Source organism: Mastigoproctus giganteus, chromosome 8 (genome assembly GCF_048544385.1).
Source record: "Mastigoproctus giganteus isolate SK-2022 chromosome 8, ASM4854438v1, whole genome shotgun sequence".
NCBI classification, from domain to species: Eukaryota; Metazoa; Arthropoda; class Arachnida; order Uropygi; family Thelyphonidae; genus Mastigoproctus; species Mastigoproctus giganteus.
The window spans coordinates 202,813,633-202,841,320 of NC_143582.1; the positions used below are offsets into that span (position 1 = coordinate 202,813,633).

General features: G+C 37.4%; 1 protein-coding gene across 3 annotated transcripts in view; it reads right to left on the reverse strand.

Moving 5' to 3' along the window:
- LOC150082201 (putative cytochrome P450 12a5, mitochondrial) overlaps positions 1-27,688 on the reverse strand; it is a 125,952-nt gene that overhangs the window by 43,619 nt on the left and 54,645 nt on the right. For all 3 annotated transcript variants that reach the window (XM_090380049.1, XM_090380048.1, XM_090380047.1), the window contains 3 exons: positions 25,540-25,747; positions 13,927-14,080; positions 9,956-10,122 (listed from right to left, as the gene is read on the reverse strand). In XM_090380049.1, the coding sequence (XP_090236175.1) occupies positions 9,956-10,122; positions 13,927-14,080; positions 25,540-25,747 (529 nt within the window). The remainder of the gene's footprint in view (positions 1-9,955; positions 10,123-13,926; positions 14,081-25,539; positions 25,748-27,688) is intronic.

Consider the following 27,688-nt stretch of genomic DNA (forward strand, 5'->3'; position numbering starts at 1 on the left):
TGTAAACAGGAAAAAAACTCTAAAATTACTTATAACATTTTCATAGATTTTTCCGCATCTGTTCAGTTCTGCTATTATATTAGGTAGAGAACATTATGTATAAAAAAACCAAAAAAAAAAAAATGAAAATAAAAATATAAAATTTAATACTCTGAACGATTAGAATACTAAAGAAGAGATTTTTCATTATAGTGCAAAAAATTAATGATTAATCAAAATTCTAAAATTCAAAAATCATTCATAAACTACAAAAATCCAGGTGCTGATGTAACAACAGGAATTAATTTTATCTTAATATAATTTCAACAATATATGATATACGCGTATATCGTAAGTCTGTACTGCAGGAGAATCTTTATAAGTACAAAGAAGCAAATACGATTCTATTGCACTGATGAGCGGTAGCGCAGCCCCTATGCAGCGTAGTAATGAGATAATGAAAATAAGCGAATACAAACATACTATCAGGTTTTACTGCCGATTGTAAACTTGTACGTAATTAAAATTGCACATATTAGCATTAGCATTAGTAGAGGCATTCAATGCAAGAAAGCAAGCTTATGCAGCATCAGCCAAAAAAAATAAAGTAAAATAAATAAATAAAAAATAACCACTTCCACTTCACCCCTCTGTTCATTCGAAATACCTGTCCAGCTGAGCCTTAAACTTATTTAGGCTATCAACTTCCACAACAAGGGATGGAAGTCTGTTCCACCTACCAACCACCCGCTGGCTAAAGGCAAATTTCCGCACATCTATCCTACATCTGTCTTTCCTCAATTTGAATTTATGCCCTCTCATGTCATTATTCTGAGCAAGAGGAAGGATCCCATCAGCATTGAGCATGCTCAAACCATTCAAGGCTTTGTACACCTCTATCAGATCACCTCGCTGGTGCCTAGTCTCCAGACACTGTAATTCGCAAAACTTAAGCCTTTCTTCGTAAGAGCACCCCTTTGTTCCATTCACTAATCTTGTTGCCCTTCTCTGTACTCGTTCCAGCAGCTCTACATCCTTCTTGAAATGAGGCCTCCAGGCCTGTATACAGTACTCTAGGTGTGGCCTGACCATTGCCTTATACAAGGGAATAATCACCTCCTTATCCCTGCTAGAAAAATTCCTGTATATCATTGACAATACACCATGAGCTACTCTTGCAACCCATCTGCACTGCTCAAAGAACTTCATATCTGCCTGCACAACCACCCCCAGGTCCCTTTCATTCTCTACCACTGTCAGTGTAGTACCACAGAGTTGATACGTTGCTCTGGGGTTGCTGTTTCCCATGTGTAGTACTTTACATTTGTCAATGTTAAACTTCATTTGCCACCTCTCAGCCCATCTGCTCAACCTTTCCAGATCCTGTTGCAGCAGCATAGTGTCAGTAGTGTCCTTGATAACCCTGCCAACCTTCGTATCGTCTGCAAACTTGGACATTAAGCTTGATATACCATCATCAATATCATTTATAAATACAGAAAATAATAAAGGACCCAATACTGAACCCTGAGGGACTCCACTAATAACATTAGTCCACGATGAGCAGTGTCCATTGATTACCACTCTCTGTCTTCTCCCCCTCAACCACCCCTTTATCCATAGCAGCAATTTGCCTCCAATGCCACACTGCTCCAATTTGTGCAGCAGTCTTCCATGTGCAACAGTATCAAAAGCCTTTCTAAGATCCAAGTATATAATATCAAAGTTATTCCCTGCATCCAGTTCTTTTGTGACTGCATCATAGTATCCAATCAAATTAGTCAGGCAAGACTTCCCCTTAACAAAACCATGCTGTGTCAGAGCTATAACTGAAGTCTTGTCTAGATGATCCTTCTTTAACCAGTGCCTCCATTAATTTTCCGGAAACAGAAGTTAAACTCAGAGGTCTATAATTACTTGTGTCAGCCTTTGATCCTCCTTTGTGAATTGGGGTCACATTTGCACATCTCCAGTCCATGGGTACCTCCCCTGAGTCCAAGGAAGCTCTCATAATTATGGCTAAGGGTTTGCTTACTTCCTTAGCTGCCTCCTTTAATATAACTGGATAGACACTTTCAAATTCAACCCTAATTCACGGCTTTTTTTCATCAGTGACCTGTACTTGTTAAGTAATTCTGCCGGTCTCCTACTCTTAATATCATTAGTGCCAACGTGTACAACTATATCACCTTTTGTGCCCTTAAAAGATGATATCCGCTCTACAACGTCATCAACCTTTGCCCCTGGCAGACATACCCTGGTCCTGTTCCACCTATCCTTTTTACAAAGCACGTTTCCCGTTTCCCTGACAATAGAGTCACCAACAACTACTAGTTCCTTTGGGACCAGTGCATTCTGCCTTGTGGGCTGCCGCTGTGTTGCGTGATGACCAAGTGCAAGCTCTGGCATTGGTGTGGGCAGCTGAGAGCTTGATGGGCCCCTCACTTGTAATCCTTCGAGGGCATCCACCCTGTCCTTCAAGCTCTCATATAGGCCCATAACAACGCCGAGTTGTCGCCTGATTTCACTTACACTCCTTGCATTGCGCACATACAAAGACATCCCCCATGGCAGTATCATGTCCCATACCTGACTGCTCCGCAAACATCAAGCAAATAGTGCATCTTAAAAGGCTGTGATTCAGAGGGCAACTGCCCCCCTCAGTTCTCCCCTGAGCTACAGCATTCCCATTAGCTTGAGCCTTTTGCTTTGCTGCTCTGGTTTGAGTCATGATTTCGATTTATTTTCAATAAAATTTAAATTTCAGTACAAAATTAAATCCTAAACTTGTATCCCAACACAGTTATAACGCTATATTTATGTTTCAGTAACGAGTGTTATCTACGAAACCCCTTTATATAACTTCCGTATCAAGTTATGTATTAATTATTTATTTTTACTAATTATTTATGTTACGTAACCTAAGTGGTTTTATGTATAGTTAAAAGTACAATTTAACTGCCAATGAAGTTCGACAAGATTAATAGATTTTACTGATTAATTTTCGCATAACAATGGCGGCTATTTACGAACGGTAAACACGTGGATTTGATACCCTTTCCGATACTAAGTAATACCTACAAAATCTCTATCTAAGTTACTTTAAACTTAAGTACCATAAATAGAAATATAAAGCTACTCTAGAAAATAAGTTAATATGTCAATTTAAACTAATAAAGCAGAAAATAAATCAGAAAAAACTTCTCTGTTCCAACAGCGGCAGAAAGGCACATCCACACAGGCAACCCTCGTCCTCAGGATCTGAGGATATGAAACCAAACTTGGTGTCATTAGAAAAAAGTATAAAGTTGGGGTTTTACAGGGCCCAGGGTGCGCGCCCGGTGTGCCCGCCGTTAAATCCACCTCTGCAGGTGCCTAGTCTCTATGCTGCAATTTGCAGAACTCAAGCCTTTCTTGGTAAGAGCACCTCTTTGTTCCTCTCACCAGTCTTGTTGCCCTTCTCTGTACTTGTTCAAGCAACTTTAAATCCTTCCTAAAATAGGACTTCCAGACCTGTATGCAAGGTGTGGCCTGATAATTGCCTTATACAAGGGGATAATCACCTCCTTATCCCTGCTAGCAAAATTGTTGTATATCATTGACAAGAACCTATGACCTGCTCTGGCAGCCTGTCTGCACTGCTCAGAAGACTTCATATCTGACTGCACAATTACCCCAGGTCTTTTTCATTCTCCACTACCCTGAGAGTAGTACTGCACAGTTGGTACATTACTCTGGGATTACCGCTACCCATATGCGGTAATTTGCATTTGTCAATGTTAAATTTCAGTAATACATAAAATAACAATAAATCCAATGCTGAACCCTGGGGGGACTCCACTAATAACATTAATCCACAAAGAGCAGTGTCCATTGATTACCACTCTCTGTCTTCTCCCACTCAACCATCCCTTAATTCCATAATGCTCCAATTTGTAGAGCAATCTTCCATGTGCAACAGTATCAAATGTTTTCCCAAAAATCCAAGTATATGATATCAAAATTATTTTTTGTATCCAGTTCCTTTGTAACCACATCATAGTATATCCAATGAGATTGGTCAGACGAGACTTCCCCTTAACAAACTCATGTGCTGTTCTGAATTATAACTTCAGTTTTCTCTAGATGATCCTGCAATGCTTCTTTAACCAGTGACTCCATTATTTTCCCCAGAACAGAAGTTAGACTAACAGGTCTGTAATTACTCGTGTCACCCTTTGATCCCCCTTTGTGAATTTGGGATACATTTGAACATCTCCAGTCCATCAGGACTTTCCCTGAATCCAAGGATGCTCTCATAATTATGACTAAGGTTTGCTAATTTCCTTTGCTTCCTCTTTTAATATAACTGGAGAGATTCCATCCACGTCAGGTGCCTTCTACCCTTTGCTGAATTCTGATGGGATTCTTTCACTTGTTCAGATTACGAACCTAAGGGGGCATAAATTCAAATTGAGGAATGACAGCTGTAGAATAGATGTGCGGAAATTTGCCTTTAACCAGTGGGTGGTTAATTGCTGGAACAAACTTCCATCTGTTATTGCGGAAGTTGATAGGTTAAATAAATTTGAGGAACTGGACAAACCTTTAGAGAGAATGGTTGTGTTCATTTTTTTTGGTTGATGCTACATAAGCTCATGCGCTTGCTTTCTTGCATCACACGCCATGATTACTATTACTAATTTCTTCTCCACTTTGCTCTCAGTTATTAAAAAATCATTTAGTTCTCTGTTAAAGTATGAACATGTCCAAAGCCAGACATACCAAAAGGCTTTTCAAATAAGCACTGCAGCTTGGGTGCTTCTCACCACCAACAAATGAAAAATGAAGAAAGTCAGATGGTTCTAAATAATCAATTGTTTTCCGCATAACTAGGTTCTGTTCTTGGAACCTTAAGAGTTCCATGAGAATTTTAATGAGAGAGAGAAAGAATGATTTTACAGCCTTTGTGATATTTTGGTTTTATTCTTTTAATGAAAGAGGTAGATAATGCAGATAAAAAATATAGGAGTATTAGTTTTGGAGATATATTAATAATATTTTAATACAAATTCCACAGATATCTAAGATTCAGAACCATCTAGAGCTGTGATTTTCACGACACCCTGGACCTTAAGAATTTGCAGATAAAGGAACCACTAGGTGGCAGTGATCACAGTGTGCTGAAGTGGGATTTACTCAGAGGTAACTACCGTCAGGGGTAAAGGAAAGGGTTTTTGCTTCCGTAAAGGGGAGTACAGTGGTCTCAGACAGTTTTTAAATTCTGTACAGTGGGATCAACTGACGATGTTACAAACAGTAAATTCTAAGTGGGAAGCATTCAAAGAATTAATCATGGAAGCTACTAGACTTTATATACCGATTAAGAAATATCGTTCAAGGTTTAGGCCTAAATGGTTATCAAATGAACTAATGAGACTCGTGACAGAGAAGAAAAATGCATGGGATGCATATAAATTATCAGGTGACGCAGAAGCCTGTGGCAGATATAAGCTAGTCTGTAATCAGGTCACAAAGGAGGTTCGGCAGGCGAAGGCGGATTACGAGAAATCTTTGGCAAAAGATGCTAAGAAAAACAGCAAGGATTTCTTTACATATATAAACTCTAAAAGGAAGGGGATGAATATGATTGGTCCACTTGACATCGATGGTTCGACTGTTGATAATCCTGCTCAGATAGCAAACAAACTGAATGAGTATTTTGCATCTACATTCACACGTGAGGAATTATTACAATTTGAAAATGGAAGAAGGTTATCAAATTGTAGCAGTGTGCTTAATGATTTTGTAATAACTGAGAGCAAAGTGGAGGAGAAATTGTTGAAGTTAAACATAAGAAAGGCACCTGGTGTGGATGGGATCTATCCAGTTATTTTAAAGGAGGCGGCAAAGCAACTAAGCAAACCCTTAGCCATAATTATGAGAGCATCCTTGGACTCAGGGGAGGTTCCCACGGACTGGAGATGTGCAAATGTGTCCCCAATTCACAAAGGTGGATCGAAGGGTGACACGAGTAATTACAGACCAGTTAGTTTAACTTCTGTTCCGGGTAAAATAATGGAGTCGCTGGTTAAAGATGCATTGCAGGATCATCTAGACAAGACTGCAGCAATAATTCAAACACAGCATGGGTTTGTTAAGGGAAAGTCTTGTCTGACAAATTTGATTGGTTATTATGATGTGGTCACAAAGGAACTGGATGCAAAAAATAATTTTGATATCATATACTTGGATTTCAGGAAAGCTTTTGACACTGTTGCGCATGGAAGACTACTGTACAAATTGGAGCAGAATGGTATTAAGGGTAAGTTGCTACAATGGATAAAAGGATGGTTAAGTGGGAGAAGACAGAGGGTGGTAATCAATGGGTGCTGCTCTTCGTGGACTAATGTTATTAGTGGAGTCCCACAGGGTTCGGTGTTGGGTCCACTGTTGTTTTGTGTATTTATCAATGATATTGATGAAGGTATATCAGGCTTAATGTCGAAGTTTGCAGATGACACAAAGGTTGGCAGGGTTGTTAATGACAGTAATGGCAGTGTGCTACTGCAACAGGATCTAGATAATTTGGGCAGATGGGCTAAGAAGTGGCAACTGAAGTTCAACCTTGACAAATGCAAAGTACTGCATATGGGTAGAAGTAACCCCAGAGAAACGTACCAACTGTGTGGTACTACACTTAAGGTGGTAGAAAATGAAAAAGACCTGGGAGTAATTGTGCAGTCAGATATGAAGTTTTCTGAGCAGTGCAGACAGGCTGCTAGGGCGGGTCATGGGGTTTTGTCAATGACATATAGGAATTTTGCTAGCAGGGAAAAGGAGGTGATTGTCCCTCTGTATAAGGCAATGGTCAGGCCACGCCTTGAGTACTGCGTACAGGTCTGGAGGCTTCATTTTAGGAAGGATGTAGATTTGCTTGAGTGTGTACAGAGAAGAGCAACACGATTGGTGAGGGGAATGAAGGGATTCTCTTACCAAGAGAGGCTTAAGTTCTGCAAATTGCAGTGGCTGGAGACTAGGCACCTGCGCGGTGATCTGATTGAGGTGTATAAGGCCTTGAATGGGTTGAGCACGCTGAATTCTGCTGGGATCCTTCCACTTGTTCAGATTACCAACCTACGGGGACATAAGTTCAAATTAAGAAAGGACAGATGTAGATTAGATGTGCGGAAATTTGCCTTTAGCCAGCGGGTGGTTAATTGCTGGAACAAACTTCCATCTGTCGTTGTAGAAGTTGATAGGTTAAATAAATTTAAGGAGGAACTGGACAGGCATTTGGAGGGAATGGTGTGATTTTTTTTTTTTTTTTTTGGCTGATGCCGCATAAGCTCCTACGCTTGCTTTCTTGCATCATGTGCCACTACTACTACTACTACTACTACTACTACTACCTCTGCAGAGAGATCCCAGAGATCCTTAAAATGTTCCAATAATTTTTTCCCAATGACTTTTTATTTAATATATACATGTATTACTGTTTTTAACTTATTATAAATTATTGCTGTTTTTAAAGATATCAGGGTTCCACAGAAGATTTAGCTCTTCAGAAGAGTTCCATGGCTAAAAAAAGTTTAAAAAGTATTGATCAGTACTTTTTAAACTCGGTTACTATATAATGGGTGGTTATAAAATAAGTTTCCCTATTCAGGAGACCCTAGAATCAAAACAGTTAGAGTTAGCGCTGTGAAAATTGATGGGTATGTCATTTAGGGTATGGGGAAGCGATTTGTAGAAGAAAAAATATTAGTTCAAATTTCCGCCAAAAGGGGAAAACAGAGCGTCACATATGTAAAAGTTGTCATTTACTTCAAGACACGCTTACACAAATGTCATCCTGTTAGATAAAAGATAAAAAAGCCACCGTCAATAACCATTATGGCTCTTACAAAAAAGGAACATGCTCTTTTAGTAAACCTGTTCTACCAGAATAATAGCAATGCTAATTCAGCACTAAGTGAATATCGGAAACTTAAAAGGTATGCGTAAAGGACCTTTGAAGTCAGTGGGGCTTCAAAAACTAATAAAGAAATTTGAAGCGATCAGGGAGTTAGGTGTAATTCCAGGCAGGGGATGACCATGTATATTGGAACGGAAGTAGTGGATGAAGTGGTGGTTGCAGTGGCCTCTAGGTCAGAATGCATAACACTGCCAGTCAGTAGTGCCAGAAGTGTGTCAAGAGAATTGAACCTTCCTTGGTCTACTGTATATAAAGTGCTTAGAATAATTTTATGCTGGTTCCCGTACAAGATTCATGTAGTGCAGGAACTAAAGTCTTGTGATCAGCAACAACGAATAGACTTTGCTCGACAGTTTCTAGCTCGTATGGAATTTGACGATACATGGGCTCGAATAATCTTGTGGTCTGATGAGGCACATTTCACTCTTCATGGGGCTGTAAATGCACAAAACTGCCAAATATGGGGAACTTCTCATCCATCTGCTGTGCATGAAAGACCACTACAAAGTCCATACATTACCGTATGGTGTGATTCACAGCAGAGTATATAATTGGACCATTTTTCTTTGAAGAGTCTACACCTCATGGCCCCATAAGGTGTACGGTAACTAGTGCATGGTATTGCACTCTTCTAAGAGATCACATTATTCCTACTCTGCAAGAAAGGTAATGCTTGGAGACCGTAGTATTCATGCAAGATGGTGCCCCTCCCCATGTTGGTTGACAAGTGAAGGAACTGCTGGTATATACAGGGTGATTCACTACCAGTGCGACAAACTTGCAGGAGGTGTAGGGGGCACAAAGACGAATCGAAATCACATAGCATTGCAGGGTCCGAAATGCCTTCGTCATGCGGTAGAGGATGTTGAATGGGAGGTCGCGTGAACAGCGATCCCGCTGGAAGTCAGCATTTGCGAACCTTTTTCTGTTGAAGAAACCAAGTAGCAAAGTCCTCCGGAGTAGATAATCCGCAGGCTCCAATGATTGGACGCGTTGCAGATGGTATGAACTCATTTGGTTTGTTGACAGTATTCTCCATACAGTGGATTGGGAAATACCCAATCATTGGCCTATCACTCGAGTACTCGTACTCGGATTGCCTTCTGCAAGACGTAGGACATTCTCCTCATTGTCTGGCGTCCTCGTCGTTCGCTCTCGATTCATGGTACCTCTCATGAAACAACCAGTCTCACGTAACCTTCTGTGCACACGTGCGAAAATCGTATGATGAGGAGCACGCCTGTGCAGGAAATGTTCCTGGTACAAGCGCAGAGCAGCACGCCCGTTACAGTCCGCAGCTCCATACGCAAGGTGCATGTCGGCCAGTTCAACGTTTGCATACTCGTCCATCCTACTGCCTCGGGAACCGGTTCGCAAATGCTGACTTCCAGCGGGATCGCTGTTCACGCGACCTCCCGTTCAACATCCTCTACCGCATGACGAAGGCATTTCGGACCCTGCAATGCTATGTGTGTTTCCGATTCGTCTTCGTGCCCCCTACACCACCTGCAAGTTTGTCGCACTGGTAGTGAATCACCCTGTATATAAGTGTTATAGGTGCTGTATATCTGTTCTGTTCTTTTTTTTTTTTTTTTCTTTTTATCAAATTATACTTATGCTCTTGTTTTATAGGAAGATTCATTATATGTTTCATTTACCTCAGTACTGTTTTACTCCTAGTTAACATTTTCATTCTCAAACCTTAAATGTAAAATACTTCCAGTTTTTAACAATTTTTTTGATAGAAACAAATCAACAATTATTTGTTGAGTAGCCACTAGAAAAACTTGCAAGAATATAATTTTTTGCCCATCCCTGCTTCTTGTCTACCATACTTTTCAGGATTTGTATAAATTGGGAAAAATTGAAATAATTATAAATTAATAAAAAGAAATGTACTGTAGAAATATTATTTTATTATTGTATACTATACCTCTCATAAATGTATAAACAAATATCAATACAAACATCTGAAGTGTCACTTTTTTTCATTAAATGTAGTACCAAATTTAAAGTTACCTCATGCTTTCTTTGATACAAGCTTTTGTATAAGTCAATTTTTGTAATGCTTGCTGGGTAACAGGTGTGTGGTTAGGAATAACTTCATCAACTTCCTCATGTAGTCGAGCCTGAACGGCTGGATTTTTGGAAAGATTATTCATTAAGTATGCCATGGATAATGAAGTCTGTGATGAAAAAAATAAATTCAATTACTGTAAGCTACTTTCCAACAATTTTTTTCTAAGGAAAAACAATTTCTAATAACAAAACTTACAAACTACTTTTTTTTCTTTTTTTTTTTTGGTAGTTGTTTGCGCATCGGCTTCTGTGGCCATAATGCACATCCCAAAAGTTTTTCAGTACTTTGATCCAAGCCTGAGGCGGGATTCGAACCCGCGACCTTTGGGTTGCCAGGCATGCACTTTACCCGCCCGGCTAGCCCGGTCGGCTACAAACTACTGAAAAACAAAAATAATAAAAAACTAATCAATAATGACAAAGCATAAGCAAAAATATGATAACAGTGAGAAATCTGATGTTTCTTCTACCTCAGAAGTTCTCAAAAATTTTATTATTAGAAATGGATAATATGTAAAAAAAATTTGATTATTATTACGAGTACTTTCAAGAAAACTGATCCATCACCAGCAAATGAAAACATTTTTAAGAATGTGGTGACAAAGTTATTATTGCTGAAGGGAAAAAGTGGCTTCAAAAGACCTGAAGAGAATTTTTTTGAACAAGAAACACTAACTCTTATCTAAAGCAGCAGAGAAAAAAACAGAGATTAAACAGAAAAAAGTCACAAAATAGTGACTGTAAACAAGATATGTAAAAACACATCACTTCCAGCTTTTTTTAAAGAAAAATTTGCAAGCTGTGTTGTGTCAGTTCAAATAAAAAAAACTGAAGTTATGTACATTGTCACCAAGATGAATGAATTTGCTAATAAAATGGAAAGTAGAATGAGAAAATCGAGTTTAAAGGAAAGGAAAATTAAAAAGTTTAGAATGGTTTGTTAGGTCAATGGCAAATATGAACAAATGGAAGGAAATTTAAAATAGAAGTAATTATTAAAATACTATAGTTAATATTATAATTAATACTATAATTAAACTTCAAGGAAATTTCTGAGTAATCAGGTAAGCAAAATGATTGGCAGTCATGGAAAGAGGATTAAAATTCAGTTAGTAAGAATGGGAGACAAAGTAAACAAATCTAGTGAAAATAAACTCTGCTAATGTTAGAACCATTAGAGGTAAAATCTGTTAATATATGCATATTTGTGACGCAAATCTGTCAGTGTCTAGAGTTTTATACTGTCCATTGAAGTTTTACAACACTCAGTATTTTCTGAAAAAATATCAAATTGAAAATAGCATACTTTATAATATAATATAATGGCATACTTTCTTCTTCTTTCTAATACTATTAGATAATAAGAACAAATAATATTTTTAGAAAAGCAGTCTTGTTATCCAAAAAAATTATTTCCTGATTATCTTTTTTCCAACATACAGAATTGTGTAGTAAGTGAAATTTAAAAAACTTTAAAACTCCCACAAGAAAATTATATAAGGGTGGGTTGTGCACGGCATTATGTATAACACAAATTTATTATGGCTACACTTTTCCAATTAAAAAATAATCAATGTTGCAAATCCAGATTGGATAGATTATTGGGCATGTATTAAAATTCCCGCTGACATAAATCTAATAGAATTTAAATTCAGGGGCATTCCTAGGGTATGTTGCACCTGGGTGCCAATCACAATTTTGTGCCCCCTTTAAATTTTTCTTCATATGTGTATATAACTTTCAGGTTTTCAGGTGCCTGGGTGCAGTATGCCCTTGGGATGGCCTGTCCCTGTTTAAATTTAAGGGGTAGTGAATGGTAATAAACAGTGCAATTAATGCTAAAAAAAAAAAACAGATACTGTGGCCTCCAGGCACAACCTTGTAAAGTATTGGTAACCAGATTAGTGTCTCTTATACTTATGCTCTTGTTTTATAGGAAGATTCATTATATGATTCATTACACAAAACAAATAGGCTTGGTACAGATGGTAGAGCTGGCTTGCAGATTTCTTTTATAGCTGTTTTCTTAAAATGGGGTAAGGATGCTGAGTCTTATCATAATGTTCACTGCAGCAAGAAAAGATATTTATGGCAATGAGGAAATGAAAGGAAAGTTAACACCTTGATTTAGATTCTAACATGGTTTTGGTTACTTTGGACCACCACAAGCAAGACAGTGATGAAATTTTTACCAAGCTGTGAAATTATTGAACACAAATATCTGCCTGGTTCCAGAAGAGCAATGGTTCCCAACCTGGTCTATGTATGGAGATCCTCAGAGATCTGTGAGCTTTCCAGTAAAATCAATTATACAGTTTGTGGGTTATCCATGCATGAAATTTCAATTTGTTTTTCTTTTAAATCTTTTTTTTTTTGCTAAAGTTTAGAATTTTGATAGTGATAAATGGGAAAACAGTTGATTATTAGTTAATAAAAAGTTTGATGAACAGATAGAATCTTAAAAAAAAAAAAAAAAAACTGTATCATGTATTAAAAAAAAAATTAAGAGAAGAGTTCATAACAAGGTGTGGAATAACTGTATTATGAGATTATTATTAAATCACCTTTATTAACCATTTGGGTTCACCCTATGAACAACTTGCTGGTTTGAAGAGTGTACAATACTGAAAATAAATTAAGATTGGAAAATTGCAATATAGCCACAACAGCAGTATATAACAATATATCCCAGGTTTGCAGATTTCTTTTAAAGTTGCATTAAAATGGGTGAGGAATTTTGAGTCGCCATAATTTTCACTGAATCAAGAAAAGACATTTATGGTAAAAGGGAATGAGGAAACAAAAACAAAAGATAAGTCAACTCTTTGCTTTGAACCCACTTATGGATTCTGCACTTATAATTAACAATTAACAACTTTACAATTTATGTTGTTCACACTGGCATGATCTCTTCCAGTGCATTAGACAATTATGTTTGGTACTACACTCAGGGAGGTGGAGAATGAAAAAGACCTGGGGGTAATTGTGCAGTCAGATATGAAGTTCTCTGAGCAGTGCAGATGGGCAGCCAGAGCAGGTCATGGAGTTTTGTCAATGATATATAGGAATTTTGCTAGCAGACACAAGGAGGTGGTTATCCCCTTGTATAAGGCAGTGGTCAGGCAACACCTTGAGTACTGCATACAGGTCTGGAGGCCTCATTTTAGGAAGGATGTAGAGTTGCTATAATGAGTACAGAGAAGGGGAACAACACCTTGAGTACTGCGTACAGGTCTGGAGGCCTCATTTTAGGAATTATGTAGAGTTGCTATAATGAGTACAGAGAAGGGGAACAAGTTTGGTGAGAGAAACAAAGGGGTGCACTTATGAAGAAAGGCCTTAGTTCTGCTAGTTGCAGCATCTGAAGACTAGGCACCTGCGGGGTGATCTGATTGAGGTGTATAAGGCCTTGAATGGTTTGAGCATGCTCAATGCTGATGGGATACTTCTGCTTGCTCAGACTAAGAACCTGATGGGGCATAGATTCAAATTGAGGAAAGACGGTTGTAGAATAGATGTGCAGAAGTCTGCCTTTAGCCAGCTGGTAGTTGATTGCTGGAACAGACTTCCATTTGTTGTTGTGGAAGTTAATAGCATAAATAAGTTTAAGGCTGAACTAGACAAACATTTGGAGTAACTGGATCGGCGAAATGGGAAGGAGTTTTTTTTGGCTGTTGCTTTATAAGCTTTCTTTCTTGCATCATATGCCTCAACTAATGCTAATTATAACCATGAGAAGTTTTGATATACTTTGGTAGTGTCAGAATATTTATGAAATAAATAATTGATAATAAATATGTTCTAGAGTTGCTTATATGATATTTTTACAAGACTAGTACTTTTTTAAAACCTCAAAAACTAGTACTTCATTAACATCTCTAAAACTAGTATTTTTTTTTTAAACAGCTTACTGTGTCTATTCCAGCTACCAGTGCATCAACTGCCATGACTGATACATCTTCCGGTGAACAATAACAGAGTAGCATCTCCATCATTGATTTTTCACTTCGTTCTTCTTTTAATTCCAATATTTTCATGGTCTCGTTTACATAATTCATTGCTGTGCTTTGGAAAAGAAAATTGCTCATTTATTGATTTCTATTTATTACAATCGATTTATAATAGAAAAATATATTTATTATTAATTACAGATTAATTATAAGAAATTATTTTTTTACAGTAGCCAAGTTAGTACTATGAAGTTAAGCATTTTTTTGATAATAATATCCTACTTTTCATTCATTATTTGAAATGGCCTTTTATATAAAACAAATTTTCTAATAAAATCTGGTGACATAACCTGTTTTAAATCCTAATATTTTAATATAGAACAGCAGTGTCAAGGTTACTATTAATTTGGTCAAGACCTGGGTTCGAATCCTGTCAATGATGCAAGGCACTTTTTATGGGCTTTTTCCACTCTGTGGCTGAGTTAGTCGGTCTCAGGCGTAGATAGCAAGGTCCCCCCCCCCCGGATCCCAGGGTTTTTCATCCAGGTAAGCAGGCAAATCAACCAGAGAATACACGAGTAGTTGAATTAACATTCCAGGTGACCCTCTAATAAATAGTTTTTTTATTCTTTGTATTTTGTTACAGTTTGACAAAACGATTTGTAATTTTATTACTCTGATGTCTAATTTTTTTTTATTGAAAATTTGCTGCTGGATCATTTACAGATCAGAGAAAGATATTATAATATGAATTTCCACCAATCATTGAGAACTCTTCAACTTCATTTCTTTGAAATTCTACTTTCTGCAGTCTAACTTTCCAAATATAGAGGGTCGCTTTATGCTGGTCCATTTTTTGAATTACTGGGGTATCCTGCCTAAAACGTAGCTGCAGTAACTTAAATTGTTTCCACATGCAAACCACTGTTCTGAATAGGTTTAACAGTGTTAACGAACACTTCTCTTTTTTTATTTGTGTTGATTCAATTACTTTGAATAGGTAACTATTTTTTATTTATTATTATTATTTTTTTGCTTGTGAATTTTCATATTAAATTATAATGTGTAATTTTGTCCCTTTGTGAAAATGAGCAAAAAAATAGATTCAACACTTTCATGATTGATAGGTCAAAGACAGTAAATATAAGAACAGGCTCTGCAAATTAGATTGTGATTATTTAAAACATTTTGGTAAATATTGTAAATGCACACTGACAGCCAAATTAAGTGATATTGAAAGGCATGTTGCATCGTAATACAAAAGAAGCATGAGAAAGCCGAAGAGACCTTTAGTTTTCAGCATCAGAGAGTATTTCCATTCAAGAAAATTGACGATACAGAAGGTGCAAAGGCGGAAAGTAGCATTGTATTTTTCATAGCTGTGCATTAAGGGTAATCGATCATTTAAGTGAGCTTTGTAAATTTCATTTTCAGAGGGAATTTAAGGACTTAAAACGCAAAGAACAAAATGTACTTCAATAATATGTAATGCTACAGCACCACATGTAAGAAAATTTTTACTAATTTGTCTGTCGCCTTATAATTTCTTTTTAGAATGGGAGAAAAAAATATTTAACCTAAAATTTACTTAGTAGAAGGGGGGGCCTCTTAAAAGTTATAGCTTAGGACCACAAAAACCTTAAATCTGCCCAGTTTCTGGTTCTATTAGATGAGTGTTTTTTGAACCAGCATGTTAGGACAGTTTTAAAAGTTATTTCAGTGGGACCAACTGATGATGTTACCAACTACAAATTCTAAATGGTAAGTATTCAGGGAAGCACTCATGAAAGTTAATATGTTTTTTATACCAACTAAGAGATACTGTTCAAGGTTTAGACCTAAATCTAAATGGATGTTAGATGAAGTGATGAGACTAGTGGCAGGGAATAAAAATGCACATGATGATTATAAATTATTTGGGGACACAAACCTATTGTAAGTACAAACTGCTCTGCAAACAAGTCACTATAGGACAAGCAAGATAAGGCAGGTTATGAGAGGTCTTAGGCTAAGAATGCAAAGAAAAGTAACAAAGAATTCTTTGCTTATGTTAACACTAGAAGGAAAGGAATGAACCACATTAGCCCATTAGATATGAATAGCATAACTACTGATAATCCTGTTCAGACTGCTAACAAACTGAATAAATATTTTGCATCTACATTTATTGTGAAGAGAAATTGTGGACCCTAAAAGTAAATAAGGCACCTGGGCACTGATGGAATCTATCCAATTGGTATTAGTTTTAGCAAATAAAAAAAAAAAAAAAAAAAAAATTCAAGGAAGCAAGCTTATAAGCATATTAAAAAAAAACATCGTTTCCACATTACCTGTCCATCCCCTGTAATAATTTGTCTAATACTTCCTTAAATTTATGCAAACTACCCACTTCCACTACACTAAATGAAAGTTTGCTCTAACAATCAACTACTCTCTGGTTGAAAGAAAATTTCTGCACATCAAAGGAGGCGGCAAAGGAAGTAAGCAAACCCTTAGCCATAATTATGAGAGCATCCTTGGACTTGGGGAAGGTCCCCACGGACTGGAGTTGTGCAAATGTATCCCCAATTCACAAAGGGGGATCGAAGGGTGACATGAGTAATTACAGACCAGTTAGTTTAACTTCTGTTCCAGGTAAAATAATGGAGTCACTGGTTAAAGATGCATTGCAGGATCATCTAGACAAGACTGCAGCAATAATTCAGACAGAGCATGGGTTTGTTAAGGGAAAGTCTTGTCGGACAAATTTGATAGGATATTATGATGTGGTTACAAAGGAACTGGATGCAAAAAAATAATTTTGATATCATGTACTTCGATTTCAGAAAAGCTTTTGACACTGTTGCATGGAAGACTACTGTACAAATTGGAGCAGAATGGTATTAAGGGTAAGTTGCTACAATGGATAAAAGGATGGTTGAGTGGGAGAAGACAGAGTGTGGTAATCAATGGGTGCTGCTCTTCGTGGACTAATGTTATTAGTGGAGTCCCACAGGGTTCAGTGTCGGGCCCACTGTTGTTTTTTATATTTATCAATGATATTGATGAAGGTATATCAGGCTTAATGTCGAAGTTTGCAGATGACACAAAGGTTGGCAGGGTTGTTAATGACAGTAATGGCAGTGTGCTACTGCAACAGGATCTAGAAAATTTGGGCAGATGAGCTGAGAAGTGGCAACTGAAGTTTAACCTTGACAAATGCAAAGTACTGCATTGGGTAGAAGTAACCCCAGAGAAATGTACCAACTGTGTGGTACTACACTTAAGGTTGTAGAAAATGAAAAAGACCTGGGAGTAATTGTGCAGTCAGATATGAAGTTATCTGGGCAACGCAGACAGGCTGCCGTGGCAGGTCATGGGTTTTGTCAATGATATATAGGAATTTTGCTAGCAGGGAAAAGGAGGTGATTGTCCCTCTGTATAAGGCAATGGTCAGGCCATGCCTTGAATGCTGCATACAGGTCTGGAGGCCTCATTTTAGGAAGGATGTAGATTTGCTTATGTACAGAGAAGGACAACAAGATTGGTGAGGGGAATGAACGGATCCTCTTACCAAGAGAGGCTTAAGTTCTGCAAATTGCAATAGCAGGAGACTAGACACCTGACGGTGATTTGATTGAGGTGTATAAGGCCTTGAATGGGTTGAGCACGCTGAATTCTGAAGGGATTCTTCCACTTGTTCAGATTACGAACCTAAGGGGGGCATAAATTCAAATTAAGGAAAAACAGATGTTGAATAGATGTTCGGAAATTTGCCTTTAGCCAGCGGGGTGGTTAATTGCTGGAACAAACTTCCATCTGTCGTTGTGGAAGTTGATAGGTTAAATAAATTTAAGGAGGAACTGGACAAACATTTAGAGAGAATAGTTGTGTGAATTTTTCTTTTTTTTTTTTTGGCTGATGCTGCATAAGCTCATACACTTGCTTTCTTGCATCACATGCCACTACTACTACTACTACCTATCCTGCAACTATTCTTCCCCAATTTAAATTTATATCACTTTATGTGCATTGTCTGAGCAGAGTAAGTGCCATCAAGATTTTAGCTTAATAAATCTATTCAGAACCTTAAACACTTCATTCAGTTCTCCTTACAGGTGTCTACTTTCTAGACATTGCAATTTGCAGAACCAAAGCCTTTCTTGGTAAGTGTACCCTTTTGTTCCCCTCATTAATCTCGTTGCCCTTCTCTGAACCCAGTCATACAGAGCTACCACCTTCTGAGGCTTCCAAACTTGTATGCAGTACTCAAGATGAAACCTAACCATTTGCCTTAATAATTTACCAGCAGAATAATTACCTCTTTATCCTGAAAAATTCCTGTATATCATCATATGGCAAAATCCTGTGCATTGTCCTAGCAGCCCATCAGCACTGCTCAGAGAACTTTGTGTCTGATTATACAATTAGACCCCCACATCTTTTTTCACTTTCCGATACCTTGATGTGGTACCACACTTTTGGTATGTTATTCTGGGATTACTGCTTCCCATATCCAGTACCGTGAATTTGTCAATATTAAACTTCAATTGCCACCCCTGTTAAAAAGCACAGATAATGCTAAGAAAAAGTCTACCCCATGATATTAAAAGAAGCAACAAAAAGATAAACAAACATTTGGCCATAGGTACAAGAGCATCCTCAACTTCAAGGAAGATATCTATGTATCAGAGATGAACAAATATCTCTCCTATTCACAAAGGGAGAATCAAAAGGCAAAGTGAGTAATTACAGATCTATCAATTTCACTACTGTTCCAGGGACAAAAAAATGGATTCAGTGTTTAAAGAAGTTGAGTGGCAGAAGATGGAGGGTAGTTATAAATGGGGCTTCTCTTCTTGAACTAATGTTATCACTGGATTACCTCAGGGATTAGTGCTAAATCCCTTGCTGTTTTCAATAGTATTAATGATTAAAGCATATCAAGCTTATTGCCTAAGTTTGTAGATAGTACACTGGTTGGCAGAGTGGTTAATGACAGGACTCAAGGGTGAACTACTACAACAAGATCTAGAAAAATTAGGCAGATAAACTGAGAAGTGGCAATCAAAGTATAATATTGACAAATGCAAAGTACTGCATATGGGCAGAATAATCCCAGAATAACATACCAATTGTGTGGTACAATACTCAAGGTAATGAAAAATGAGTCGTAGGGGTAATTGCACAGTCGAACATGAAGTTCTATGAACAATGCAGACAGGCTGCTAGGCCAGCTCATGAGCTTCTGTCAGTGATATACAGAAATTTTGGAAACTAGCAAGGACAAATAAGTGATTACCCCATTGTATAAAGTATAGTTAGGTGACAATTTGAGTACTGTATACAGTACTGCCTTACAGATCTGGAAGCCTCATTTTAAGAAGAATGTTGATCTGTTGGAATTGGTGCAGAGAAGAGCAATAAGATTAGTGTTGTTGTTATTTGGTTTTTAGGGGCATTAGCAACTAAGGCCATATTGCTCAGGGGATATGCAGTGATCATTCCCTGACCTTTCCGCATCCTCTGTATTTGGTGGTCACGGGCTCGAACCCTAGTCTAATCAAGAAGCGTATGCGACGCACTGCTGCTCCTGCCCACCTAGCTACGGAGGCGCCTTTATATATATAAGATTAGTGAGGGAGACAAAAGGGCACTCTTACCAAGAAAGGCTTCAGTTCTGCAGATTGCAGCATCTGGAGACTAGGCATCTCCAGAGAGAGATCTGTCTGAAGTGTTTATGGATTTGAATGGTTTGAATAAGCTAAATGCTGATAGCATCCTTTCTCCTGTTCAAACAACATACACATGAGACAGCAGAAATATAAATTGAGAAAGGGTGGCTTCGGGATGGATGTGTGAAAATTTGTTTTTGGTCAGCAGGCAGATGATTGTTGGAACAAACTTCCATCTGGTGCTGTGGAATTGAGTAGTTTGAATAAATTTAAGGAGGAACTAGATAAATTACTAGAGGGGTCAGACAGGTGATGTAGTAAGTTTTTTTTTTTTTTGATCGATACTGTACACACATGCTTCCTTGCAACATTTGTCGCTACTAATATTAAATAATGTGGAGTAAACGTCATATTTTTTAAATTTGAGTATTTATTCCACATAATGTATTTAGGAAGGGTAGGTCAGATAAAAGGAATCGTGCTTCTTATCAAAAACAGCCTGAGTGTGATGAAAGCTTTCCTGGATTCAGATCACATGTTATTATAGAATCTGTATGGTGTTAAATAGTTGGAAGAAAAGGTATAATGAGGGTGGGAGTAACCTACAGGCCAGGTGATTGTGAAGATTATGATGAGAGTGAGCCTCTACATGCAAATGGAATGGGCAAGTAAGCGTATTAAAATCACCCAATAATAAGAGGCAATAATAAGACACTACTCTGCAGTGTCTTATTATGAACGATTTTAATTTGCCTCTAATTGATTGGAGCAAATGGGAAGGAAACTCGATATGGGGGACAAAATTTTTAAATCAACTAGATGATTATTATTTGTATAAACGTATCAGGGAAAATACTAGGGAAAAGAATATCCTACACCTGATTTTCACCCATGAACCAGATGGCATAACAGGGCTGACAGTGTAGAAACCAATAGCAGGAAGTGATCACAGAGTTCTATGGTGGATGACAAAGAGAGAAGTAGCAGTAGTTAAAGGCAAATGAATGGGTTATAATTTCAAGAAAGGAAATTACAATGGCTCTTATTTTATATGGCCTCTGTTAACTGGGTAGAACACAGAGAGCGAATACAATTAAATTATGGTATACCTTTAAAACATTAATCATAGAACATCGAATGCATATATCCCATTAAAAATATACTTCAAGAGAAGGATTCCAAGTTGGATGAATAATGAAGTTGCCATATTACTTGAGCAGAAAAAGACAGCATGGAAAAATTTCAGAGCAATAAAAAGTACTGAAGCCTATAACAGCTAAAAATTGATCCGTAATAGTGCCACAGAAAAGGTTAGGCTGGCAAAGGCAGATTATGAGAAATCATTGGCAAAGAGAGTAGTAGTAGTAGTAGTAGTAGTAGTAGTAGTAGTAGTAGTAGTGGCACATGATGCAAGAAAGCAAGTGTAGGAGCTTATGCAGCATCAGCCAAAAAAAAAAAAAAAAATCATCACGCCATTCCCTCCAAATGCCTGTCCAGTTCCTCCTTAAATTTATTTAACCTATCAACTTCCACAACGACAGATGGAAGTTTGTTCCAGCAATTAACCACCCGCTGGCTAAAGGCAAATTTCCGCACATCTATTCTACATCTGTCCTTTCTTAATTTGAACTTATGTCCCCGTAGGTTCGTAATCTGAACAAGTGGAAGGATCCCATCAGAATTCAGCGTGCTCAACCCATTCAAGGCCTTATAGACCTCAATCAGATCACCGCGCAGGTGCCTAGTCTCCAGCCACTGCAATTTGCAGAACTTAAGCCTCTCTTGGTAAGAGAATCCCTTCATTCCCCTCACCAATCGTGTTGCTCTTCTCTGTACATGCTCAAGCAAATCTACATCCTTCCTAAAATGAGGCCTCCAGACCTGTACGCAGTACTCAAGGCGTGGCCTGACCATTGCCTTATACAGAGGGACAATCACCTCCTTTTCCCTGCTAGCAAAATTCCTATATATCATTGACAAAACCCCATGACCTGCCCTAGCAGCCTGTCTGCATTGCTCAGAAAACTTCATATCTGACTGCACAATTACTCCCAGGTCTTTTTCATTTTCTACCACCTTAAGTGTAGTACCACACAGTTGGTACGTTTCTCTGGGGTTACTTCTACCCATATGCAGTACTTTGCATTTGTCAAGGTTGAACTTCAGTTGCCACTTCTTAGCCCATCTGCCCAAATTATCTAGATCCTGTTGCAGTAGCACACTGCCATTACTGTCATTAACAACCCTGCCAACCTTTGTGTCATCTGCAAACTTCGACATTAAGCCTGATATACCTTCATCAATATCATTGATAAATACACAAAACAACAGTGGACCCAACACCGAACCCTGTGGGACTCCACTAATAACATTAGTCCATGAAGAGCAGCACCCATTGATTACCACCCTCTGTCTTCTCCTACTTAACCATCCTTTTATCCATTGTAGCAACTTACCCTTAATACCATTCTGCTCCAATTTGTACAGTAGTCTTCCATGCGCAACAGTGTCAAAAGCTTTCCTGAAATCCAAGTATATGATATCAAAATTATTTTTCGCATCCAGTTCCTTTGTGACCACATCATAATAACCAATCAAATTTGTCAGACAAGACTTACCCTTAACAAACCCATGCTGTGTTTGAATTATTGCTGCAGTCTTGTCTAGATGATCCTGCAATGCATCTTTAACCAGTGACTCCATTATTTTACCCGGAACAGAAGTTAAACTAACTGAGAGTAAAGAGTAAAGAACAGAGATAAGGAATTCTTCACATATATAAATGCAACGAAGAGGAGAACAAACCAGATCGGACCCTTATGTAATGGATGTGGGGTAGTAATAGATACCCCAGCTGATGTTGCAGATGAACTCAACTTTGCATCGATATTTACAGAAGAAAAACCCTTTATGTCAAGGAGAAATTATGGGAGTGAAGTTGAAAAATATGTAATTAATGATACTGAAATTTCACATGATTATTTAATAAAACAACTTTCGAGCCTACAGCCTCCTGGGGTTGATAGTATATGCTATAATTTTAAGGGAGGCAGCAAGTTGGTGCATTGAACCATTGAGGCTAATTATGAGAGCATAAATGGACTCAGGAGAGATCCGTTGGATTGGAAAAGTGCCAATGCATCTCCAATACATAAAGGCAGTTCTAAGAGTGTAGTGGAAAAATACTGAGCGGTCAGTCTAACTTGAATAGTAGGGAAAATCATGGAGGCAATGACAAGGGTGGCATTCAGGATCATTTAAACAGATATAGAATTCTAAAGGATACACAACATGGTTTTGTAAAGGGAAAATCATGTTTAATGAATCTAGTTAGCTATTTTTGAGAGGGTCACTCATGAGCTGGAGTTAGGAAATAATTTTGACATTGTTTATTTAGATTTCAGCAAAACATCTGACTCAGTCCCACGTGAGCGGGTTACTTTATAAGCTGGAACTGGTTGAAATCACAGGAAGAAATCCTTAGCTGGATAGCAGGATTGCTTCAGGGCAGGAGGCAGAGAATTGTGATAAATGGTTATTCCTCAGACTGGGTTAATGTAAGAAGTGGGGTTCCCAAGGATCAGTATTGGGACCACTGTTGTTTTTGATTTTCTTAAATGACATTGATGAAGGGATAGAGGGTGTGATGTCTAAATTTGCAGATGATGTAATGATTGGTAGAGTAGTTAATGATCACCTCCAAGCAGAGCTCCTTCAGAATGACCTAGATAAACTTCAGGGCCAATCAGAAAAGTGGCAGCTATACTTTAATCTAGCAAAGTGCAAGGCCTTACACATGGGGAACAGTAACCCCAAAATAACTTATACTTGGTGGAGTTGAACTAAAGTCAGTAGTGGAAGAAAGGAACTTGGTGTTACGATACAGTCAGACACAAAGTTCTTTGAGCATTGTAGACTGTTTTTTGTTTGTTTGTTTTGGTTTTTAGGAGCATTAGCAACTAAGGCCATATTGCTCCGGGAATATGCGGTAGCCGTTCCCTGACCTTCCCGCATCCTCCGTATTTGGTGGTGACAGGCTCAAACCCCGGTCTAATCAAGAAGCGTGTGCTACGCACTGCTGCTCCTTCCCATCTGGCTACGGAGGCACCAGCATTGTAGACAGGTTGCAAGAAAGGCCCATGGTGTCCTATCGACGATTTATCAAACATTTGCTAGTAAAGATAAAGACATCATAATCCCATTATATAAGGCTCTTGTTAGACCACACTTGGAATACTGTGTTCAAGTATGGAGACTGCACCTAAAAAAAGACATCGAACTTCTTGAAAGGGTACAAAGACTGGTAACTCGCCTGGTGAGATCGCCAAAAGGGCATCCATATTAGGAAATATTTTGGATATGCAGGTTGCACAGCTTGGAAACTAGGCACCTTAGAGGAGATTTGATTGAGGTGTTTAAAGCTCTGAGAGGCAAAAGTAAAATGTATGAGAATGAAATTTTCATGGTTATAAATGATTCTAGAACTAGGGGCTGTAAATTCAGTTTATGGGAAAGATGTTTAGACTGAATTGCAGGAAGCTTTATTTTAGTCAGTGAGTTATAAAGTATTGGAATAAGTTACCTACATGGCTGGCAGAGGGTGACAGTTTGGGGAAATTCAAAGGTTAGTTAGATTACCTATGGGAGGACGGAAATGTATAGGTTGTCTATTTCCTTTTCTTTTATTATTTATTTATTTAATTTTATTATTATTATTATTATTTTACTCTTTTTTTTTGGCTGGTGCAGCATAAGTCTTAGGGTTCCTTGCACCATATGGCCCTTACTAATACTAACACTTTTATACAAAAAGTTCAGTTTAACCTACTGTTGGTCACATAAAATTCAAGAGATTTCCAAGATTTCCAAAAAAATTACTTTAGAAGGCACTTCACAGTTGTTACTTTAAAGCAAGATAAGCAAAAAAAAAAAAAAAAAAATCCTTTGTTAGTTACAAGAAATATTATGGGAGAAATGCATTTGCCATGTCTCTTGGCTTTGCATAAACAGATATGCTGAATATAAATATGGGTTCATTTGTAACAGAGAATTGCAATGCTGAAAAATGTAGTGAGCATAAAAATTAATATAGAAGAGTAAACCCATTCCCTTCATTTTTCAGTATTTTCTAATTTAGAAAGAGACATTAGTTCTTCTCCCCGGTTTTAATTTCAGTAAAATATTACTAATGTCAAATTATCTAAACAGTTTAATGCTTGCTACCTCAATGCATGTATGCATAAAATGGCACTAGGAGTGATGTGCTGCAACACACAACTGCATTCAAAATGTACCTAAATGATGTGCTATAAACATATAAAGGCACATTAAATTAACACCTGCTCAGTATTGGCACACTGACTGAATGCTTTGCAGGAATACTTTACGTTTGTAGACTATGCACACTGTTTTATTTGTTTGTGTTTTTTTTTGCTTGTGTTGATGTTAGTTTATGTATATGAATAAACTTTTTATAAAAGTTTAAGATTTGTTCTGTTTTAAAGCTCAGCATAAAAGTAAGTATTTGCTTTTATCAATGAATTTCAAAATTTTAATTTTCAACCATTATGTACAAATTTTCAAAATGCTGGGGATGTCAGAATGTTACTTTTTTTTTCAATATTCTGAAAATTACAGCATATTGAGCAAGTTGCATCACATTTAGGTGGCTGCAAATATGTTAACTGTAGTCAAGTGGTCAGCATACAGATGCATTTTCAAACACTATGTGATCAAATTTCAGTGATACCACTAAATATGGTAAACTTTACTTATTTCACTTAATCACTTCACTGTAGTTTTATATTTCTCTCACCCTACATGGCCACCCAAAAGTATAAACAGGAAAAAAAAATCACATTAAAGTCAAATTATCTACAAATAAAAAAATGTAAAAAAAAAAAAGACAAAACTAACTTACAGAAAAAAAAAATCATGCACCTTCTTCAACTTGTTGAAAGTGGGAGAGGCTGATGGTAGTATCCTCCAAAAAGGAAGACTAAGTTCTAGTTGTCCAGAGAGTTTAAAAAACGTATTTACTGCAAAGATAAATTTTTCAGGTAAGGAATCCTTTGGAATATCTTCAGCAAGGCATCCCAGCCTCTGGTCAAACATGACATACGACACAGCTATAATTAAAAATTGAAATGACATATTTTCTGAATTGTTATAACTACTTTTTAAAATTTTTAATAGTGTCCCTGGAAACGTAAGGCAAGATAAAGTTTTTAAAACGATAATTCTTGAAGAACTTTCATTATCTGTATAGGTATTATTTATTATTTTTTTAGTGTTATTTATTAGTGTTTTTGATGATACCAATAATTTCACTATTGGTATCATCAAAAACACTTAAATTTTTAATACTTATATTCTTATTAAAATTAATCTTCATATTAATTTGAAACAAAAAAAAAAAAGAACTAGTACTTTTTTAAAAACCTCTAAAACCCATTTTTTTTTAAAACTTAGTTTACTGTGCCTGTTCTGGCTCACAGTGCATCACCTGCCATGACAGATATATTTTAACGTAAACAATAACTGAGTAGCATCTCCAGCATGGGTTTTTAAATAAAATAACAATATTGTATATAATTGTAAAATATTGTATATAAATAAATGTTATATAAATATTATAATACTAAAAAGAATAAATGCACAAGGAGTAATAGGCTACAGATTGATAGAACTATAAGAATATCAGTGATACATCATCATATTTTTCTGTAGTAGAAAAACTACAGAAGTAGTGTAAATGGCATCGAGTTAATTGTATCTCATATTGCGACTGCCTTCACAATGAGTTACCATGTATTGCACCACCCCAAATAAGTAACACTTCACCAACGGAGAAGACTATTGTTACTTATTCTCACGGGATATCACCACCCAGACAGCACCGTTTATTTGAGGTAGTGCAATATATAGTAACTTGTTGTGAAGGTAGTGCAATATGAGACACAATTAAATCAATGCTATTTACACTACAGGGTTGTTAAAATTAAAGTATTCCTATGTAGAGGGCTCTGGAGGAAATTCTAAAGCTTGTACTGAAGAGAAATTTGGACAACAGGTACAATAAAGAATGCACTCGCCATTTATTTGAAAAAAAAAATTAGCTACAAAATTTGTCACTGTATGGTGTGTAAATATCTTAGTTACGATTATGCAAATAATGTAAGTTATTTGCATAATCATAAGTTATTGCCACAGTGCTACTACTCGGCTCTACTGTACTGTACAAAAGCAAAGCAGTCTCTTCAAAATCATACAGTAGCAATGCCAACAATGTTGCAGGAAAAGGCGCTATTAGTGAAGCTGTACTATCAGAACAGCATCAATGCAGCTGCGACTATCAGAGAATTCCGGCATCAGAATCACATAAGGCGTGGACCTATGACTGTGCTGTCCGCAAAATTTGAAGCAACAGAACATCTTGGTGTTCAACCAGGTAGAGGCCGAAAACGAGTGGACTCCTCTCATTTTGAAGATGTAGCTATGGCTATCGTGGGTTTATCAAGTCAATCTCCATGTGGTAGCGCAAGTGTGCCAGCTGTTCTCGTGAAGCGAACATGCCGTATTCCACTGTAAGGCTAGTAATGCGTCAGGTGTTGCAGTACTATCCTTACAAGATGCACATGCTACAGCACAGCTAAAGCATGGTGATGCAGATATTCGTTTCACATACGCACTTCAGTTTCTGGTGCGAATAACAGTGGATATCACTTGGCCATGGAATATCCTTTGGAGTGATGAAGCCCAATTCTGCTTAAAAGGACAAGTGAATATGCACAACTGTCACATTGTATTCTCCAAAAGTGACAGTGTGGTGTGGATTTATGGCCACATCCATGATTGGGCCATATTTTTTTGAATAGGTAACACTGACTGGAAAGCGATATTATGAAATGTTGGCAAATTTCGCAATACCAGAGCTGCAACAATGCGGGTGCCTTCAGGATACCATATTCATGCAAGATGGTGTGCCACCCCACATCCACCACTGTGTCCAAAGATTGCTAAGGCAAAACTTTACAGATGAACGGGTCATCAGCTGTTATTTCCAGACA